General features: G+C 44.6%; 1 protein-coding gene across 1 annotated transcript; it reads right to left on the minus strand.

The window, feature by feature from the left end:
- Positions 1-13,201: 13,201 nt before the first annotated feature.
- LOC115184946 (acidic leucine-rich nuclear phosphoprotein 32 family member E-like) lies at positions 13,202-16,629 on the minus strand. Its single transcript, XM_029745532.1, has 7 exons — positions 16,413-16,629; positions 15,032-15,181; positions 14,703-14,825; positions 14,452-14,611; positions 14,331-14,366; positions 14,130-14,239; positions 13,202-13,471 (listed from the first exon to the last, which is right to left on the minus strand). Exons 1-7 carry the CDS (start codon positions 16,464-16,466, stop codon positions 13,346-13,348), a joined length of 759 nt encoding a protein of 252 aa, XP_029601392.1. The 5' UTR covers positions 16,467-16,629; the 3' UTR covers positions 13,202-13,345.
- Between the last annotated feature and the right edge of the window lie 574 nt (positions 16,630-17,203).

A 17,203-nucleotide genomic window follows, 5' to 3' on the forward strand; every position in this document is an offset into this window, starting at 1 on the left:
TTTATGTCTAGTCTATGAGACCAGGCTGGTGTTACCCTCAAATAACATTAGGGTTCAGTGAATATAAACTATGAGCAAGAAAAAGGAAGATGAAGAATGTCTACAACACAAGTGCCTCTTCCTGATTCCACTCGGCTGTGTGCGGTTAGTCACAGATTGTGTCTAGAAATAACAGGCAGAGCCGATCACGCTCTTCTCAGCAACACACACACGGTCTGGTCTGTCTGTCTCAGACGGTGTCATGGCTCTGTTCAGAGCAGCCTACGTACTTAAATTGAGCGCTCTTGGCTCAGTTCCATCATTTCCACTCAAACATTACATTTTCTTGGGGTGAAAAAAAATCTGAAAAACTTGGAGGTTTATCCAACTGGCCTGTGATCTCATTGTGACTGATGTTCCAAGAACTCTGTCTTTCATGTGTTTTCTCAAACATGAATAGTCAGAATTGTCAAAACATTTAAGCAATCCATGCTATATAATGTAATAAAGTATTACATAGCAACAAATCTTTATCTGGTGCTAACATCGTGTGTCCAAACCCAATATACGACTCCATCTATGTTCTGCCAGAGAGACCTCTCCTTGCCATGTAGCCATATTGACTTAAACCACCTCAAAGAATACTGCAGCATATGTTGCACATTTCTCCTTTTAAATTCTACTCTAATGCTGTTTCCACATTGGTGTTCCAGTCCAACTCAAGCTGTTTCATTTTACCACACTGCATGATGGGAGTGAGACAGATGTCCTGCCAACAGGCATTCTGGGTACAGAGCTCATATTTTGGAAACCATGCAAAGCTGCTGCTCTCTGGGTCTGCCTTTGATTTGCATATATTTGCCTTCCAGAATTGGAAGGACCACAACAAGGTGTTCTGCCTTATGGGTGAAGAGATGCTTCATGGGAGAGCCTACATGTCACGGATCCCTCGGGAACTTTCATTGCGCACACCTTGCCCCTATTCCCACTGATTGTATTTGTAAACTCAGCAACAACAACAAAAACATACCTTTTTCAGGATCTTGTTTTCCAAATAAATCCAAATAACTTCACAGATCTTCTTTGTAAAGGGTTTAAACACTGTTTCCCATGCTTGTTCAATGAATCATAAACAATTAATGAACATGCACCTGTGGAACGGTCGTTAAGACACTAACAGCTTAGAGACGGTAGACAATTAAGGTCACAGTTATGAAAACTTAGGACACTAAAGAGGCCTTTCTACTGACTCTGAAAAACACCAAAAGAAAGATGCCCAGGGTCCCTGCTCATCTGCATGAACGTGCCTTAGGCATGCTGCAAGGAGGCATGACACCTGCGGGATGGCAACAAGAACTGCCCGAGTTACACCAAGATGGCACAATCCCTCCATCAGTGCTCAGACTGTCCGCAATAGTTGAGAGAGGATGGACTGAGGGCTTGTAGGCCTGTTGTAAGGCAGGTCCTAACCAGACATCACCGGCAACAACGTCGCCTATGGGCACAAACCCACCGTCACTGGACCAGACAGGACTGGCAAAAAAGTCTCTTCACTGACAAGTCGCGGTTTTGTCTCACCAGGGGCGAAGGTCGGATTCTGGTTTTATCGTCGAAGGAATGAGCGTTACACCGAGGCCTGTACTCTGGAGCGAGATCGATTTGGAGGTGGAGGGTCCATTATGGTCTGTGGCGGTGTGTCACAGCATCATCGGACTGAGCTTGCTGTCATTGCAGGCAATCGCAATGCTGTGCATTACAGGGAAGACATCCTCCTCCCTCAGGCGGTACCCTTCCTGCAGGCTCATCCTGACATGACCCTCCAGCATGACAATGCCACCAGCCATACTGCTCGTTCTGTGTGTGATTTCCTGCAAGACAGGAATATCAGTGTTCTGCCATGGCCAGCGAAGAGTCCGGATCCCAATCCCATTGAGCACGTCTGGGACCTGTTAGATCGGAGGGTGAGGGCTAGGGCCATTCCCCCCAGAAATGTCCGGGAACTTGCAGGAGCCTTGGTGGAAGAGTGGGGTAACATCTCACAGCAAGAACTGGTAAATCTGGTGCAGTCCATGAGGAGATGCACTGCAGTACTTAATGCAGCTGGTGGCCACACCAGATACCGACTGTAAATTTTGATTTTGACCCCCCTTTGTTCAGGGACACATTATTCCATTTCTGTTAGTCACATGTCTGTGGAACTTGTTCAGTTTATGTCTCAGTTGTTGAATCTTGTTATGTTCATACAAATATTTACACATGTTAAGTTTGCTGAAAATAAACGCAGTTGACAATGAGAGGACGCTTCTTTTTTTGCTGAGTTTATATGTGTCTTTTGTTTACCTTGGTGCTGTCAATTATTGTTACAATGTCCGTTGGTGCGTGTGAGTACCTGTGCTGTGTGTTTGGGCTTTCTGTGCCATTGTGGATTGAGCAGGTGACTACGGGTCTGATAATCATTGTGCGCTAGTGTTATCTATTCAAGGTACTCCTCGCTCTTTTGTTTGGGTTTCAACCCTGTGCTTTTGTTACTTGTTTGTTTGGTCTCCGTCCCGTGCCTTTACACGGCACGCCGTAATTTGGTGCCTAATAAAAACAACTATTACGCATTCCTGCGCCTGTCTCCCCAATCATTTATATCAGCGTGACACTATATCTCTGGAATACTACAACTGACAAAGTTTGTGAGGGTTCAAATGCCATGACACCTGCAAAGAATGTTGTGCTCTAACCTTATTGCAGGACAATATGCTACTGGCCAATATTCCTGAGCTTGTCATTCATACAAGTCTGCATCATGTAAAGAGACCAGGGGCTCTATTCAATCTGCATTGCGGAATTTCTGCTTTACACCGTGATTCAAATTTAAAGGCAATGTTCTCGCTTTAGTGGAGACCGCATTCACGGTAAAAGTTGCATATGTTGGCTCAATCTGAAACAACCTTTACATTTCTATTGAGGAATCTGCAACGCTTCAGGCATACAGACTGAATAGAGCCCCAAGTCATGAGATCATTGGGTGCTAAAGTAGGCTATCATTTATTTTTTACATTCACTTTCCATTTTGTTTTGCCTAGCTATATCCAAGCTCATTTGATTTGACTTTGCTTACATCTGATTTTGCCTTTAACTATTTGCAACTTCCCTCACCCCATCAGAAGATCATGTATTTTGTGAATGTGCTCTGTTGTGTTCAGTGGGGATTTATTTTAGCTTTGATCACCATGGAGATTTGGGTGTGATGGGGTGAGATTGTGTTCAGGGGTCCAGGGGGAGAAGAGAGGAGAGAAGAGGGAAGGAGAGGAAGGGAGAGGACATGAGAGGAGGAGGAGAAAGGAGGAGAGGAGGAGAAATGGGTGAGGAGAGGAAGGGAGAGGAGTAGAGGGGAAAGGAGGGGAGAGGAGACACCCTCCAGCTGCTTGGCCTTTGTACCCGTCTGACTCTGCTCCTCTCTGGGGATGGGACACAGTCTCTGAGCTCTCTAGGGGATTCAGGATGGTAGGAGCAGTGGGCTGTGAGGAATAGAGCGGGAGAACACAGGCAGTGTGTGTGTGTGTGTGTGTGTGTGTGTGTGTGTGTGTGTGTGTGTGTGTGTTTGAATGTGTGTGTGTGTGTGTGTGTGTGTGTGTGTGTGTGTGTGTGTGTGTGTGTGTGTGTGTGTGTGTGTGTGTGTGTGTGTGTGTGTGTGTGTGTGTGTGTGTGTGTGTGTGTGTGTGTGTAATTCCAGGGATGCGTTCTGCTGATACACTCCTTTTGGGAGATTCCCTTCTTTGCTGTGTCAGCAGACTGTCAGAGTCTTCAAAGACAGCCGAAGCTCCAGTGAGGCCTCCTGTACGTGTACACTGGCTTGCTTCTGTGTGTGGAAACGAAGAACGATTTGTTAAGAAAATAAATCACAATTCCCCCATTGACAACCATACATAATTGATGCATAAGTTAACCATGCTTAGCCATGTGTGCATATGGAAGGTAGGCAGGCAGACAAAAAGCCCAGTGTAACTGCAGCGGCTCAGGGAAACCCTTCCCCCTAGAAGCTGATTGTCCATATAAGGCAAGGAGCAGCCCGAGCACTGTGATTTGCTGGCTTACAGACACAGTGAGGAAGGAGGGGAAGGTTAATGCGCAGGGTGTGTGTGTGTGTGTGTGTGTGTGTGTGTGTGTGTGTGTGTGTGTGTGTGTGTGTGTGTGTGTGTGTGTGTGTGTGTGTGTGTGTGTGTGTGTGTGTGTGTGTGTGTGTGTGTGTGTGTGTGTGTGTGCATAAATGCGTGTTTGTACTTGTGTTGCAATGAGGGAAGTAGCTGAGGACCAAAAAACAAACATCAATAATAAATTGATGATCAATATAACAGTGTGTACGTATAGTGATAGCAGAAGTTATGTGAAATCAACTCCACCATGTACAGCAGCATGTGGATTTATGGGAATGTGTGTTGACATGCAGTTGTATATATGCGTATGGTATGGCCTAAGTGTATATGGTATGTGTCTGTGTGTGATTCCAGGCCAGAGGGGATTTATGGGGCCTGGGATAGCTATAGAATGCATGATGACAGAGTTATGTAACTGCAGTGGACAATACCTCCATATGATCAGAGATGCTGACTGATGAAAGAGTCCATCAGCCACCTGACAGGGCCATGCTCTATACAATCTCTCTCTCTCTCTCCTTATCTATCTCTTTCTCTCTCTGTCTCTCTCTCACTCTCTCTGTTTCTTTCTCTTTCTCTCTCCTCTCTCCCTCTGTTTCTCACTCTGTCTATCTCTTTCTCTCTCCTTCCTCCCTCCCTCTCTCTCTCTCTCTGTCTCTCGCTCTGTTTCTCTCTCTCAATTTCTCTTTCTCTGTTTCTCTCTCTGTCTCTCTTCTCTCTCTCTCACTCTCCCCCCCTCTCTCTCTCTCTCTCTGTCTCTCGCTCTGTTTCTCTCTCTCAATTTCTCTTTCTCTGTTTCTCTCTCTGTCTCTCTTCTCTCTCTCTCACTCTCCCCCCCTCTCTCTCTCTCTGTTTCTGTCTCTCTTTCTGTCTCTCTCTCTCTCTCTGTTTCTGTTTCTGTGTCTCTCTCTCTCTTTCTCTCTCTCTCTCTCTCTGTTTCTGTTTCTGTCTCTCTCTCTCTCTCTGTTTATGTTTCTGTGTCTCTCTCTCTCTCTCCCTCTCTGTTTATGTTTCTGTGTCTCTCTCTCTCTCTCTCTCTCCCTCTCTGTTTCTGTCTCTCTCTCTCTCTCCCTCTCTTGCCAGACAATGTTAAGTGGTGCTTCCTCCCAAACTGGACAGCAATGACAGATCTAATGTCTGTGCTATTGTGTGTGGCTGTGAATTATTCAACAGCAGACAGGCAGCCCTAACCCTCATCAGCTTTCAAACAGTAGTATCGCAGTGTGGTAATGTTGTTGTCAGTAAGCATTTCTCAAAGACACAATCCACCTTCCGGAGACACCTGAAACCCCACCTCTTTAAGGAATACCTGGGATAGGATAAAGTAATCCTTCTACCCCCCCCCCCCCCCCCCGAAAGATTTAGATGCACTATTGTAAAGTGGTTGTTCCACTGGATATCTTAAGGTGAATGCACCAATTTGTAAGTATGACTTAAATGTAAATGTAAATGTAATTGTCTTTCTGCTAGTGTAATGTGTTGTGTTTTATGGATTATTCTTCTGTGAAACCAATTTCCTCTTGTTTTTAACTATACTACTATAAACTCCCCTTTCATACGGTGTTGGGGTGACATATTCTGATATATTCTGATATATAAAATCTATCAATTGTTGTGTATTGTGATAACATTCTGATTGAGTGTGATCATCACACAGTATCAACTTCAAACAGCTCTCTCAAACAGTCCACAGAGCATCATTCATCATATCACTGAGTAATGTTCCCCCTGGATGCCTCCACTGAATGAAGTGGCCTCTATTGCCCTTGGAAGTGCCCCAGTGGAGCCCTAAATGGGGGCACTTGTGCCCTGGTGATCTGCCCTCCCCTGCATGGCCCCAGGCAGGGAACATGGAGGCTCAGGGACAGGGGTGGTGAGGGGTACTGACTGACCCTGACATTGGCCATGCCATGGGGGGAGTCATCCTGGAGGTCACCCTGGGTCACCTTGTGGAGTCTGCTTCTCTCTGCTGTTACAATGCCTTCCTCTGTCCAGTCCACTGATGATGCAGTGTATCTGACGGCTAGGGAGACAGAGGGTAGGGAGGTGGTGGTGATGGAGGAGGGAGGGAGGGAGGGGGGGAGGGAGGGATAGCCTAGCAGATGTTACACGCAGACTTGACAGCCGCTTTTGTGACTCTGGAATGCGTTCAAAAGCGCGATGAGTTATGATCCCCGGCAGGATTGGGCGCTGGGCCGGCTGAATCCCTCCGATGAGCAGGGAGAGGAAGAGACGGATGGTATGTGATTTGGCGCAGGGCAGGCAGAGGTGGCTGGTGAGTGTGGAGGCGGTGGCTGGTTGGTGAGGAGGGAGGGGATGAGAGGGGGAAATCTCTCTTCTTGCTGATGAGCGGTGCTTCCCGGGGTGAGCCAGCCGTGGTGGGACATGCCACCTTTTAGTGTGGTGCCCTACTCAGATCGCTAAGCTACTCTGTCTGTCACTGCCAGCCACAGTTCACCTCAATACACTGGGCTTTGATCCCTCTGGCCTGGGTATTAGGCCCCATGACCTAGCTTTTGTTGTACTGGGGTGGATGTACAGTATTAACAGATGTTGAGACGGATCACAGAACACCACTATTATCAGACTATGGAGGGGCCAGGGATGATGATAGCAGATAGCTACACAGCATTACACAAACAGGGCTAAACAGTCATATGCTTTTAACTAACGAAATCCTGTTGATTTAGTATTTAGAGGCAGTGGGTACTCTTCCTGGTGTCCAAACAGGAAACAACACAACAAATAAAATACATAGTTTAAAGTTTTCAACTATACTACTATAAACTCCGCTTTCAAAAAGTGTTGGGGTGACATATTCTGATATACACTGAGCGTACAAAAGATAAAGAACACCTTCCTGATATTGAGTTGCACCCCTCCCCCTTTTGCCCTCAGAACAGCCTCAATTCTTTGGGGCATGGACTCTACAAGGTCTCAAAAAGCGTTCCACAAGGATGCTGGCCTATGTTGACTCCAATGCTTCCCACAGTTGTGTAAAGTTGGCTGTTAGTCCTTTGGGTGGTGGTTCATTCTAAGTACACACGGGAAACTGTTGAGCGTGAAAAACCCAGCAGCGTTGCAGTTCTTCACACAAACCGGTGCGCCTGACACCTACTACCATACCCGGTTCAAAGGCACTTCAATCTTTCGTCTTGCCCCTTCATCCTCTGAATGGCACACATATACAATCCATGTCTCAATTGTCTCAAGAATTAAAAATGATTCTTAACCTGTCTCATCCCCTTCATCTACACTGAATTGGATGTAACAAGTTGCATCAATAAGAGATAAAAGCTTTCACCTGGATTCACCTGGTCAGTCTATTTTCTGGAAGAGCAGGTGTTCGTAATGTTTTGTATACTCAGTGTATATAATATTATTATATTTTATATAGTACCAGTCAAAAGATTGGACACACCTACTCATTCAAGAGTTTTTCTTAATTTTTACTATTTTCTACATTGTAGAATAATAGTGAAGACATCAAAACTATGAAATAACACATATGGAATCATGTAGTAAGCAAAAAAGTATTTTAGATTCTTCAAAGTAGCATTTTCCAACAGTCTCGAAGGAGTTCCCACATATGCTGAGCACTTGTTGGCTGCTTTTCCTTCACTCTGCAGTCCAACTCATCTCAAACCGTCTCAATTGGGTTGAGGTCGGGTGATTGTGGAGGCCAGGTCATCTGATGCAGCACTCCATCACTCTCCATATTGGTCAAATAGCCCTTACACAGCCTTGAGGTGTGTTGGGTCATTGTCCTGTTGAAAAACAAATGATAGTCCCACTAACTGCAAACCAGAAGGGATGGCGTATCGCTGAAGAATGCTGTAGTAGCCATGCTGGTTAAGTGTGCCTTGAACTCTAAATATAAATAAATCACAGACAGTGTCACCAGCAAAGCACCCCCACACCACGACACCTCCTCCTCCATGATTCACGGTGGGCACCCCACATGCGGAGATCATCCATTCACCTACTCTTCGTCTCACAAAGACATGGCGGTTGGAACCAAAAATCTCAAATTTAGACTCATCGGACCAAAGGACAGATTTCCACCGGTCTGAATTCTTTGCAGCAATTCAACCATGAAGGCCTGATTCACGCAGTCTCCTCTGAACAGTTGATGTTGAGATGTGCCTGTTACTTGAACTCCATGAATCATTTATTTGGGCTGCAATTTCTGAGGTTGGTAACTCTAATGAACTTATACTTTGCATCAGCGGTAACTTTGAGGTACAGGTGAACCTGTAGCCATATTACTTCAACAGCATTTGACATGAGATCCTCTCTAGGCTTTATAGGAATATGACTCTGAATATCAATAGCAATACCCCTCTTGACGTTCCTGTCTCTTCTGTAGATGTTATAGCCATATATTGCTACCACTGTATCACCAAAGGAATTATCTAAGTGAGTTTCAGATATAGCCAGCATATGAATGCTTTCTGTTGTTAGCAAGTTGATTTCATTAACCTTGTTTCTTAGGATACATACACTGCTCAAAAAAATAAAGGGAACACTTAAACAACACAATGTAACTCCAAGTCAATCACACTTCTGTGAAATCAAACTGTCCACTTAGGAATCAACACTGATTGACAATACATTTCACATGCTGTTGTGCAAATGGAATAGAAAATAGGTGGAAATTATAGGCAATTAGCAAGACACCCCCAATAAAGGAGTGGATCTGCAGGTGGTGACCACAGACCACTTCTCAGTTCCTATGCTTCCTGGCTGATGTTTTGGTCACTTTTGAATGCTGGCGGTGCTTTCACTCTAGTGGTAGCATGAGACGGAGTCTACAACCCACACAAGTGGCTCAGGTAGTGCAGCTCATCCAGGATGGCACATCAATGCGAGCTGTGGCAAGAAGGTTTGCTGTGTCTGTCAGCGTAGTGTCCAGAGCATGGAGGCGCTACCAGGAGACAGGCCAGTACATCAGGAGATGTGGAGGCCGTAGGAGGGCAACAACCCAGCAGCAGGACCGCTACCTCCCCCTTTGTGCAAGGAGGAGCAGGAGGAGCACTGCCAGAGCCCTGCAAAATGACCTCCAGCAGGCCACAAATGTGCATGTGTCTGCTCAAACGGTCAGAAACAGACTCCATGAGGGTGGTATGAGGGCCCGACGTCCACAGGTGGGGGTTGTGCTTACAGCCCAACACCGTGCAGGACGTTTGGCATTTGCCAGAGAACACCAAGATTGGCAAATTCGCCACTGGCGCCCTGTGCTCTTCACAGTTGAAAGCAGGTTCACACTGAGCACATGTGACAGACGTGACAGAGTCTGGAGACGCCGTGGAGAACGTTCTGCTGCCTGCAACATCCTCCAGCATGACCGGTTTGGCGGTGGGTCAGTCATGGTGTGGGGTGGCATTTCTTTGGGGGGCCGCACAGCCCTCCATGTGCTCGCCAGAGGTAGCCTGACTGCCATTAGGTACCGAGATGAGATCCTCAGACCCCTTGTGAGACCATATGCTGGTGCGGTTGGCCCTGGGTTCCTCCTAATGCAAGACAATGCTAGACCTCATGTGGCTGGAGTGTGTCAGCAGTTCCTGCAAGAGGAAGGCATTGATGCTATGGACTGGCCCGCCTGTTCCCCAGACCTGAATCCAATTGAGCACATCTGGGACATCATGTCTCGCTCCATCCACCAACGCCACGTTGCACCACAGACTGTCCAGGAGTTGGCGGATGCTTTAGTCCAGGTCTGGAAGGAGATCCCTCAGGAGACCATCCGCCACCTCATCAGGAGCATGCCCAGGCATTGTAGGGAGGTCATACAGGCACGTGGAGGTCACACACACTACTGAGCCTCATTTTGACTTGTTTTAAGGACATTACATCAAAGTTGGATCAGCCTGTAGTGTGGTTTTCCACTTTAATTTTGATTGTGGCTCCAAATCCAGACCTCCATGGGTTGATAAATTGGATTTCCATTGATTATTTTTGTGTGATTTTGTTGTCAGCACATTCAACTATGTAAAGAAAAAAGTATTTAATAAGATTATTTCATTCATTCAGATCTAGGATGTGTTATTTTAGTGTTCCCTTTATTTTTTGGAGCAGTGTATGTTAATGTGGGCCATTTTTTTTAGCTTTTCTGGGAATCTTGATTGTTTGTATTGCTTTACTGGGATTCTTATCAGAGGAAGACATGACAGCGATATTTATATTAGAACTGATAGGGTTCACTGTTTAGTGGGATTCTTGCTATGGCAAAACATCTCAGTGCTAACAGTATAACTCACAGGCACATGATTACTGCTGACAATAGCTGTCGGATTGACAGAAGCATTTAGAGTAACATAAATTTGGTTACTTACATTGTGACTGCCAACACCCCTGGGAAAATGTACATTTGCAGCAGCACTACAACTCAGCAACACAATAGTAGCTTGGGTCCCTGATAAGTCATTGTCTCAACGCGGCTTTGAAATGCGAGGAAAGGGCCCAGGCACCAAGATGACTTGGATGGGCTCTATCATTCCTGTAGAGCACCTTGTTTCCAAAAGTTGTCTATAAAAGTTATGCCAACAAAGCTTTTATACTGTAATGCCAGTAGCCTGCTGAATCTTTTGCTACCGCAGCCCAGCGATGGCACTGGGCCTGAAAAAATCACCTGCTTTTTGAAGTCTTTCAGAGTTGAAATGAGTTCTTTAAAATCCAGTTTAGGCAGTTCCGAGCTAGCCCTCCTAATGTCGTTTGACCCCCCCATATGATTGTCTAAAACACAAAATCTGATTTTATCAAAACAAACACGTCTGTGCTGTGCAACATGAAAACAATTGAACAATCTTCCAGTATTTTGGAATGTACTTTTTTTTACAGCTCTAATTACGTTGGTAACCAGTTTATAATAGCAATAAGGCACCTCCACATTGCGTCACGCATAAGGACAGCCCTTAGTGGTATATTGGCCATAAACCATAACTCTGGCCTTATTGCTTAAATATAACTTGACTGATGAGCTTAGTTCAACTGTTGTACCCCATCAGAACCCAAAATAGCTTGTTTTACAATGTTGATTAACAAACTATATAGCCTCAAAACACAGCTAAAACTCTCATTTAGATATTATGGATGATCCTTAGCTTTGTATGAATTTGAGTGGTGACATTTCTCCAGCCCCATCCCTCAGCTTTTGACCAAAACAAGGGGAGTGCATTGTTAGCTTCAAATGCCAATTGCCGCTTGAAATCTAAAACTTAATTCAACAAAAAAAGACCTGATTAAAATTACAGCTAGCTACGTTGTTAAGTATTTGGGGCTTTTAGGTTTCATTCAGCACCCAAATCCAATGCAGAACATAATGAAGTGTCAGAGCTGAATGTTGCCAGGATTGAGGTTTCTGGGCTTTCAAAGTTAAAATACGGGCTATAGCACCACCACCTGGTTCATGTCTTCAACTGGCCTCTCTTCAGAGTTCAGACCTACTGATGGGTTACACATCCATTAGATATCAGAATAAAACTGACCTGTGACCAGAAACAGTGTTATTCATCTGGAGGGTCAAAGTTAGTACTATGCCCATTAAATAACTTGATTGAAAAAAGTTATAACAAGAATTAACAGAATTTATTTAAAAACACTTCAGAAGATTAATTAACATAAATTCCAAAACATGACTTTCAACAGCTGAGGCAAAAAAGACAAAAAAATAACAATGTTGAGCGTCGGGGTCTGAAGCTTTACATCCTGACACGTGCTTTGTGTTTATTAAAAATAAAGGACAGAGATATTGCATGTTTACAAAAAAAGAAAAGCAAATACTACACAGAAAAGATAAAAGGTCTATTTACATAGTCATACAAGTTTAAAATTCTTGCACAGTAAAACCCTAAAACTCCAAACAGAAACAAAAAGGAGGCATAAAAGTTTGTTTTTTTTCTCCATTGGGATATGACAGAAGTCCAGGGTACCAAGTTGGATTCAGGACAGATGAGACCATTAACTGTGTACCTGTTTATCACCAGGTCCTTCTCAGAGATTGGGTCCACCTGAGCTTTAGAATGCCACTAAACTGGTCCAGAATTAACTCAGTGTAGCCTGAACACGAATTAGCTCTTTAAAAACACACCTCTAGGGCTTCCTTGATGACGATCAGAGCTATAGTAAGAGACCTGAAAACTACATTACCCAGAGACCTGAAAACTACATCGCCCAGAGTCATCTGCAGCCCTAGCACAATACATTAAAAAAAGAAAACTTACAAGTCGGCTGTTTGATTGTGGAATTAAAAGTGAATTGATGACACTGCGACCGGACAAACTTTAAAGGTATCAAATCCCAGGGCCTAAACAAAGTACTTAGGAAACAGTCAGCAACCCCTACAATACAGCGCAGGTAGGGTACATATAGTGTAGGTGAACAGATAGGAGGGGCTAACGACTCGCTAAGGTTCCTTTCTGCCCGGGTCACTGTTAAACATTGCTCGTTGGCCACGTGTCTACATATAAACCAGTGGAGGCTGGTGGGAGTAGCTACAGGAGGATTGTAATGGCTGGAATGGAACCGAGTCAAACGTGTGGTTTCCATATGTTTGATGTGGTTGATACCCGAGTGGCACAGCAGTCTAAGGCACTGCATCTCAGTGCTAGAGGCATAACTACAGACCCTGGTTCAATTCCAGGCTGTATCACAACCGGCTATGATTGGGAGTCCCATAGGGTGGCGCACAATTGGCCCAGCGTTGTCCGGGTTAGGGTTTGGCCGTCATTGTAAATAAGAATTTGTTCTTAACCGACTTGCCTAGTTAAATAAATGTTGAATAAAAAAATATATATACACCGTTCCATTGATTCCAGTCTAGCCATAACAATGAGCCTGTCCTCCTATAGCTCCTCCCATATAAACCTTACTATGAGCCAACCAGACAGAACATGGAGCTTTTCGCTTGACAACTAAAGTCTTGGGAGAACATGGCATAGGAGACAATCACAACCAGATGGAGTTGAAATGGGCCACTACAACTTCTCAAACATCACCTTGTCTGAACGCTATAGCCCCTCCCCACATCTGTCATGTTAGAAAACCACATTCCATTTTATAATTCTAAACCGCTTTCCTTTTTGTATGGAACATGTACAAAACAAATTAAAACACTTAGATTATACAGTAATATCTATGGTATACAAAAAAAATTATTCACAAACGATTTCCTGTTCCTGTTGTTCTAGCCTAGTTGTGATCCCATGCTGTTACAGGAGGGGCTAGTCGTCATCTCCATCGCTGTCATCTCCCTCGTCCTCTGCATCCCTCTTCCGTTTCTCTCCCTGGACTCCTACTCCATCCTCTTCCTCCTCCTCTTCAACATAGTCATCATCATCTTCCTCATCCTAGGGCCAGAACATTTCAATCAACATGAACAGCTAGAAAGCAGCAGGTGGCTGCAGTAATCCCCTAACCTAATGTAGCAGGTGGCTGCAGTAATCCCCTAACCTAACGTAGCAGGTGGCTGCAGTAATCCCCTAACCTAATGTAGCAGGTGGCTGCAGTAATCCCCTAACCTAACGTAGCAGGTGGCTGCAGTAATCCCCTAACCTAATGTAGCAGGTGGCTGCAGTAATCCCCTAACCTAATGTAGCAGGTGGCTGCAGTAATCCCCTAACCTAACGTAGCAGGTGGCTGCAGTAATCCCCTAACCTAACGTAGCAGGTGGCTGCAGTAATCCCCTAACCTAACGTAGCAGGTGGCTGCAGTAATCCCCTAACCTAACGTAGCAGGTGGCTGCAGTAATCCCCTAACCTAACGTAGCAGGTGGAGAAAGATGCCTGAGCGGAGTCCCTACTTTATTTTATGGGGAAACGGAACATAGGTTGAAAATACTCCATCCCCGACAATCTGAAACATCTGCTTTCTGTCAACACCACCAAGGGTGGTAATCACTAGCCTTTTGTCAATGTGTAGAATCAGGAAATAAATGTAAATTGACGTCTGGTGTGTATCCTCTAAGAGACAGAATGTTCGCTGCACATGGGTTTGATGAATGATTACCTGAATGCCATCCTTCATCAGGTAGGACAGTCCCACCTCTTCGCCCTCGGAACCCTCATCATCCTCGTCATCGTCCCCATCTCTGGTGGGGCCGGCTGTGTGCTCGTCATCTGTGGGGAGGACAACATTGGGTTAATTCTTTGTAATGGTCTAGGACGAAGGCACATGTCTTAAGTTTATCCTCCCAGCCCTGTTGCTCACCATCATCAGCCTCTGAGTCTAGCCCCTCGTTGTCATCTGTGGGGAGGACAACATTGGGTTAATTCTCTGTAATGCTCTAGGACAAGGGCACACGTCCCCTCCCAGCCCCGTCGTTGCTCACCATCGTCAGCCTCTGAGTCTGGCACCTCGTTGTCTTCGTGGTCATAGCCGTCCAGGAAGGTGACCTGGGGCAGCAGCTCAAAGACACTCTCCCTGTAGTCCTCCAGAGTGGTGATCTCACAGCTGTACAGGTCCAGACTCTTCAGGTTCTTCAGGTTTTTCTGCAATCACAATGTTGCTGTTAAGATTCTGTAATAATGATTGTGATTGGAATCCAGTAAGTGGAATGTACTTTGTTGGGGGTTCCCTTACCAGAGGCTTCACAGTGCTGAGCTCCTTGATCTTGTTGCCGCTCAGGTTGAGATACGTCAGGTTGGGACACTTCTCAGACAGCTGGTCCAGGCCTCCAACGATCATGTTGTCACTGATCTCCAGCTGAAGAGGACAGATATTGATTCATCTGAAAAAATACTTCTAATAATTGCTTAATATCTTATGCGTCGTCCACTTGACTACTATAGTATGTGGCTAGACAGATTAATACATGTTACTTGTATTATTTTATTTTTATGTGGGTGAACCATCTTAACATCTCCATGACCAGTGGCAAAATAAGATCTTGGACAGAAGAGGATGCTCACCTTGAGCAGTTTTGGCAGGGAGGGCAGCTTAGCCAGGGAGGTGAGCCCCACGTTGACCATGCTGAGGAACTCCAGCTCCTTGTAGTCATCTGACAGCCCTTCCACCTCTCCATCACTGGACCGACAGTTGTCCACCACCAGCTCAGCCACCTGTGGAACAGAATCATTGAGTTTGTTTTTATGAACTTGTTGCTATATTGTGCAAGAAATAGAGAATATGAATAAATGACGTAGCATACTAGTATTCGTTTTGAACTACGCTAGAGAATGTCAACATCCTTCCTGCCTGCAACTCCCCCTCATCATACTAAAGTTAGCTCATGATCATAGAATGCGCGCGGTCACTATCCCCAGCCAGAGACGTCATTCATTGTTACTGTCGCGGGAACTATAGCTAACTAACGTTACAAAGTAACACTAGCTACTAGCGGACGTAGTTAGCTAGCCATAAAGTAACATATCTTGGTGAGGTTTAAATTGATCATGTGCGATTCATTACCCTTACAAAGTCAACGGCCCAGCCTATAGCAATTGGCCAACACTTTCATAGAACTTCAACTTCGTATCAACCGATGCAACATTTGATGCACGATGAAGTGTTAAAGAACGCAAGGCTACAAAGTAATTATCCGCACAACGATGGGCGGCATTCTGCACAACTTTACCTTGCAAAACGCCACGCGGGCGCATAGGTTGCATGAAATGCATTCCAAAGATAGGTACATATTGTAACTACCCATGTGATTGATAACCTTGTATTTGCGGATTAGGCAAATTCAGTTAGCACGCTGTTTAAAATACCAAATAAACACTACTTTCACACAAGCCACTTCTATTCAGTATCCGCAAACAACTCCATTGTGTTCTTCAAAACAACTCGTGGAGCTGGTCGGCTCTACGCTAGCAAATCCAAGGATAATTTATTATAGGGCATTGCTGGCTAACTAGCTAGGCTACTAAAGTCCATGTAGGCTACCAATAGTGTTTGCTAATTCTTAACGTCGCCATTATTTGGGTTGGGAAAACTTGAACTCCATGAACTAACTAACGTTACCGGTTAGGAGTCTAGCTAGCCAGCATTGGCGCTAGCTACATGTAGCTAGCTAGCTGATGTCCTTGGTAGCGCTAACTCAGTCAGAGCAAGTCGCGCCACCTTCAAGGTTCTGATCCTATTTTAGTCCGAATCGATTTCCATCGCATCCTCTTTGTGCTAACCACCCATATGTGATTTATTATCAGATATTTTGTTGGCACACCAGTTGTATAATATAAGTTAGCAAGCTAAAGAGTATCGAGCATCGTCATTTCGCATCCACCATGGTTGAGTCGTCTTCCTTCACAAAATGCATTAGGAAATAAATAAATAAAGACAATACTATACCTCGGCCGGGGTCTTGTTCCTCAACTCCAAACTGATCCTCTTCTCCATCTCCATTTTGAAGACAAACGAAAGCACAAAATCAAAGGAAAAATGAAAATAAAAAGCCGACCACTCAAGCGCTCAGTCACTCCAACCTTCTTCTGTCTATGGCTGATAGGCGATAACCAAACCACCATGTTACCTCGCACCCAACCCCCTTTCTAAGACACGCCTTCTTCTACATGAATATTACGTTTTTCTGTTTTTAATCATGCTATTGGGCCAGCTATTGCGCCATTCAACAGGGACCGCCCTAATTTACATAATATGGCTTGGTGGTAGTTGTAATTGGTCAGGATTGCGTGGTCATTTAATACAGGTCAACCAATGAGATGATTAATACCTCACTTTTAAACTTAGGATACGCCCCCTCTTTGTTCTCATTGGCGCCATTATCAAGTATCGACAGTTGATATAGTGCTGTGTTCATAACCAAGCGGGGAAAGTGGTTATTTCTTGTTGAGTAATATCAAATAAAATTATATTTGTCACATGCGCCGAATACAACAGGTGTAGACCTTACAGTGAGATGCTTACTTACAAGCCCTAACCAACAATGCAGTTAAAAATAATAATAATTACAGAAAAATATACAGAAAAAAAAGAATAAGAAATAAAATTGACAAATAATTAAAGAGCAGCAGCAAAATAACAATAGCGAGGCTATATACAGTGGGCACCGGTTAGTTAAAGTAATTGAGGTACTATGTACATGTAGGTAGAGTTATTAAAGTGACTATGCATAGATAATA

Source organism: Salmo trutta, chromosome 3, assembly GCF_901001165.1.
Source record: "Salmo trutta chromosome 3, fSalTru1.1, whole genome shotgun sequence".
NCBI lineage: Eukaryota > Metazoa > Chordata > Actinopteri > Salmoniformes > Salmonidae > Salmo > Salmo trutta.

Coding starts and splice junctions, on each gene's coding strand:
- LOC115184946 (XM_029745532.1), bottom strand. CDS start 16,466: ATGGAGATGGAGAAGAGGATCAGTTTGGAGTTGAGGAACAAGACCCCG. Junction 15,182..16,412: donor GGAACAAGACCCCGGCCGAG/GTATAGTATTGT, acceptor TCTGTTCCACAG/GTGGCTGAGCTGGTGGTGGA. Junction 14,826..15,031: donor CCCTGCCAAAACTGCTCAAG/GTGAGCATCCTC, acceptor TGTCCTCTTCAG/CTGGAGATCAGTGACAACAT.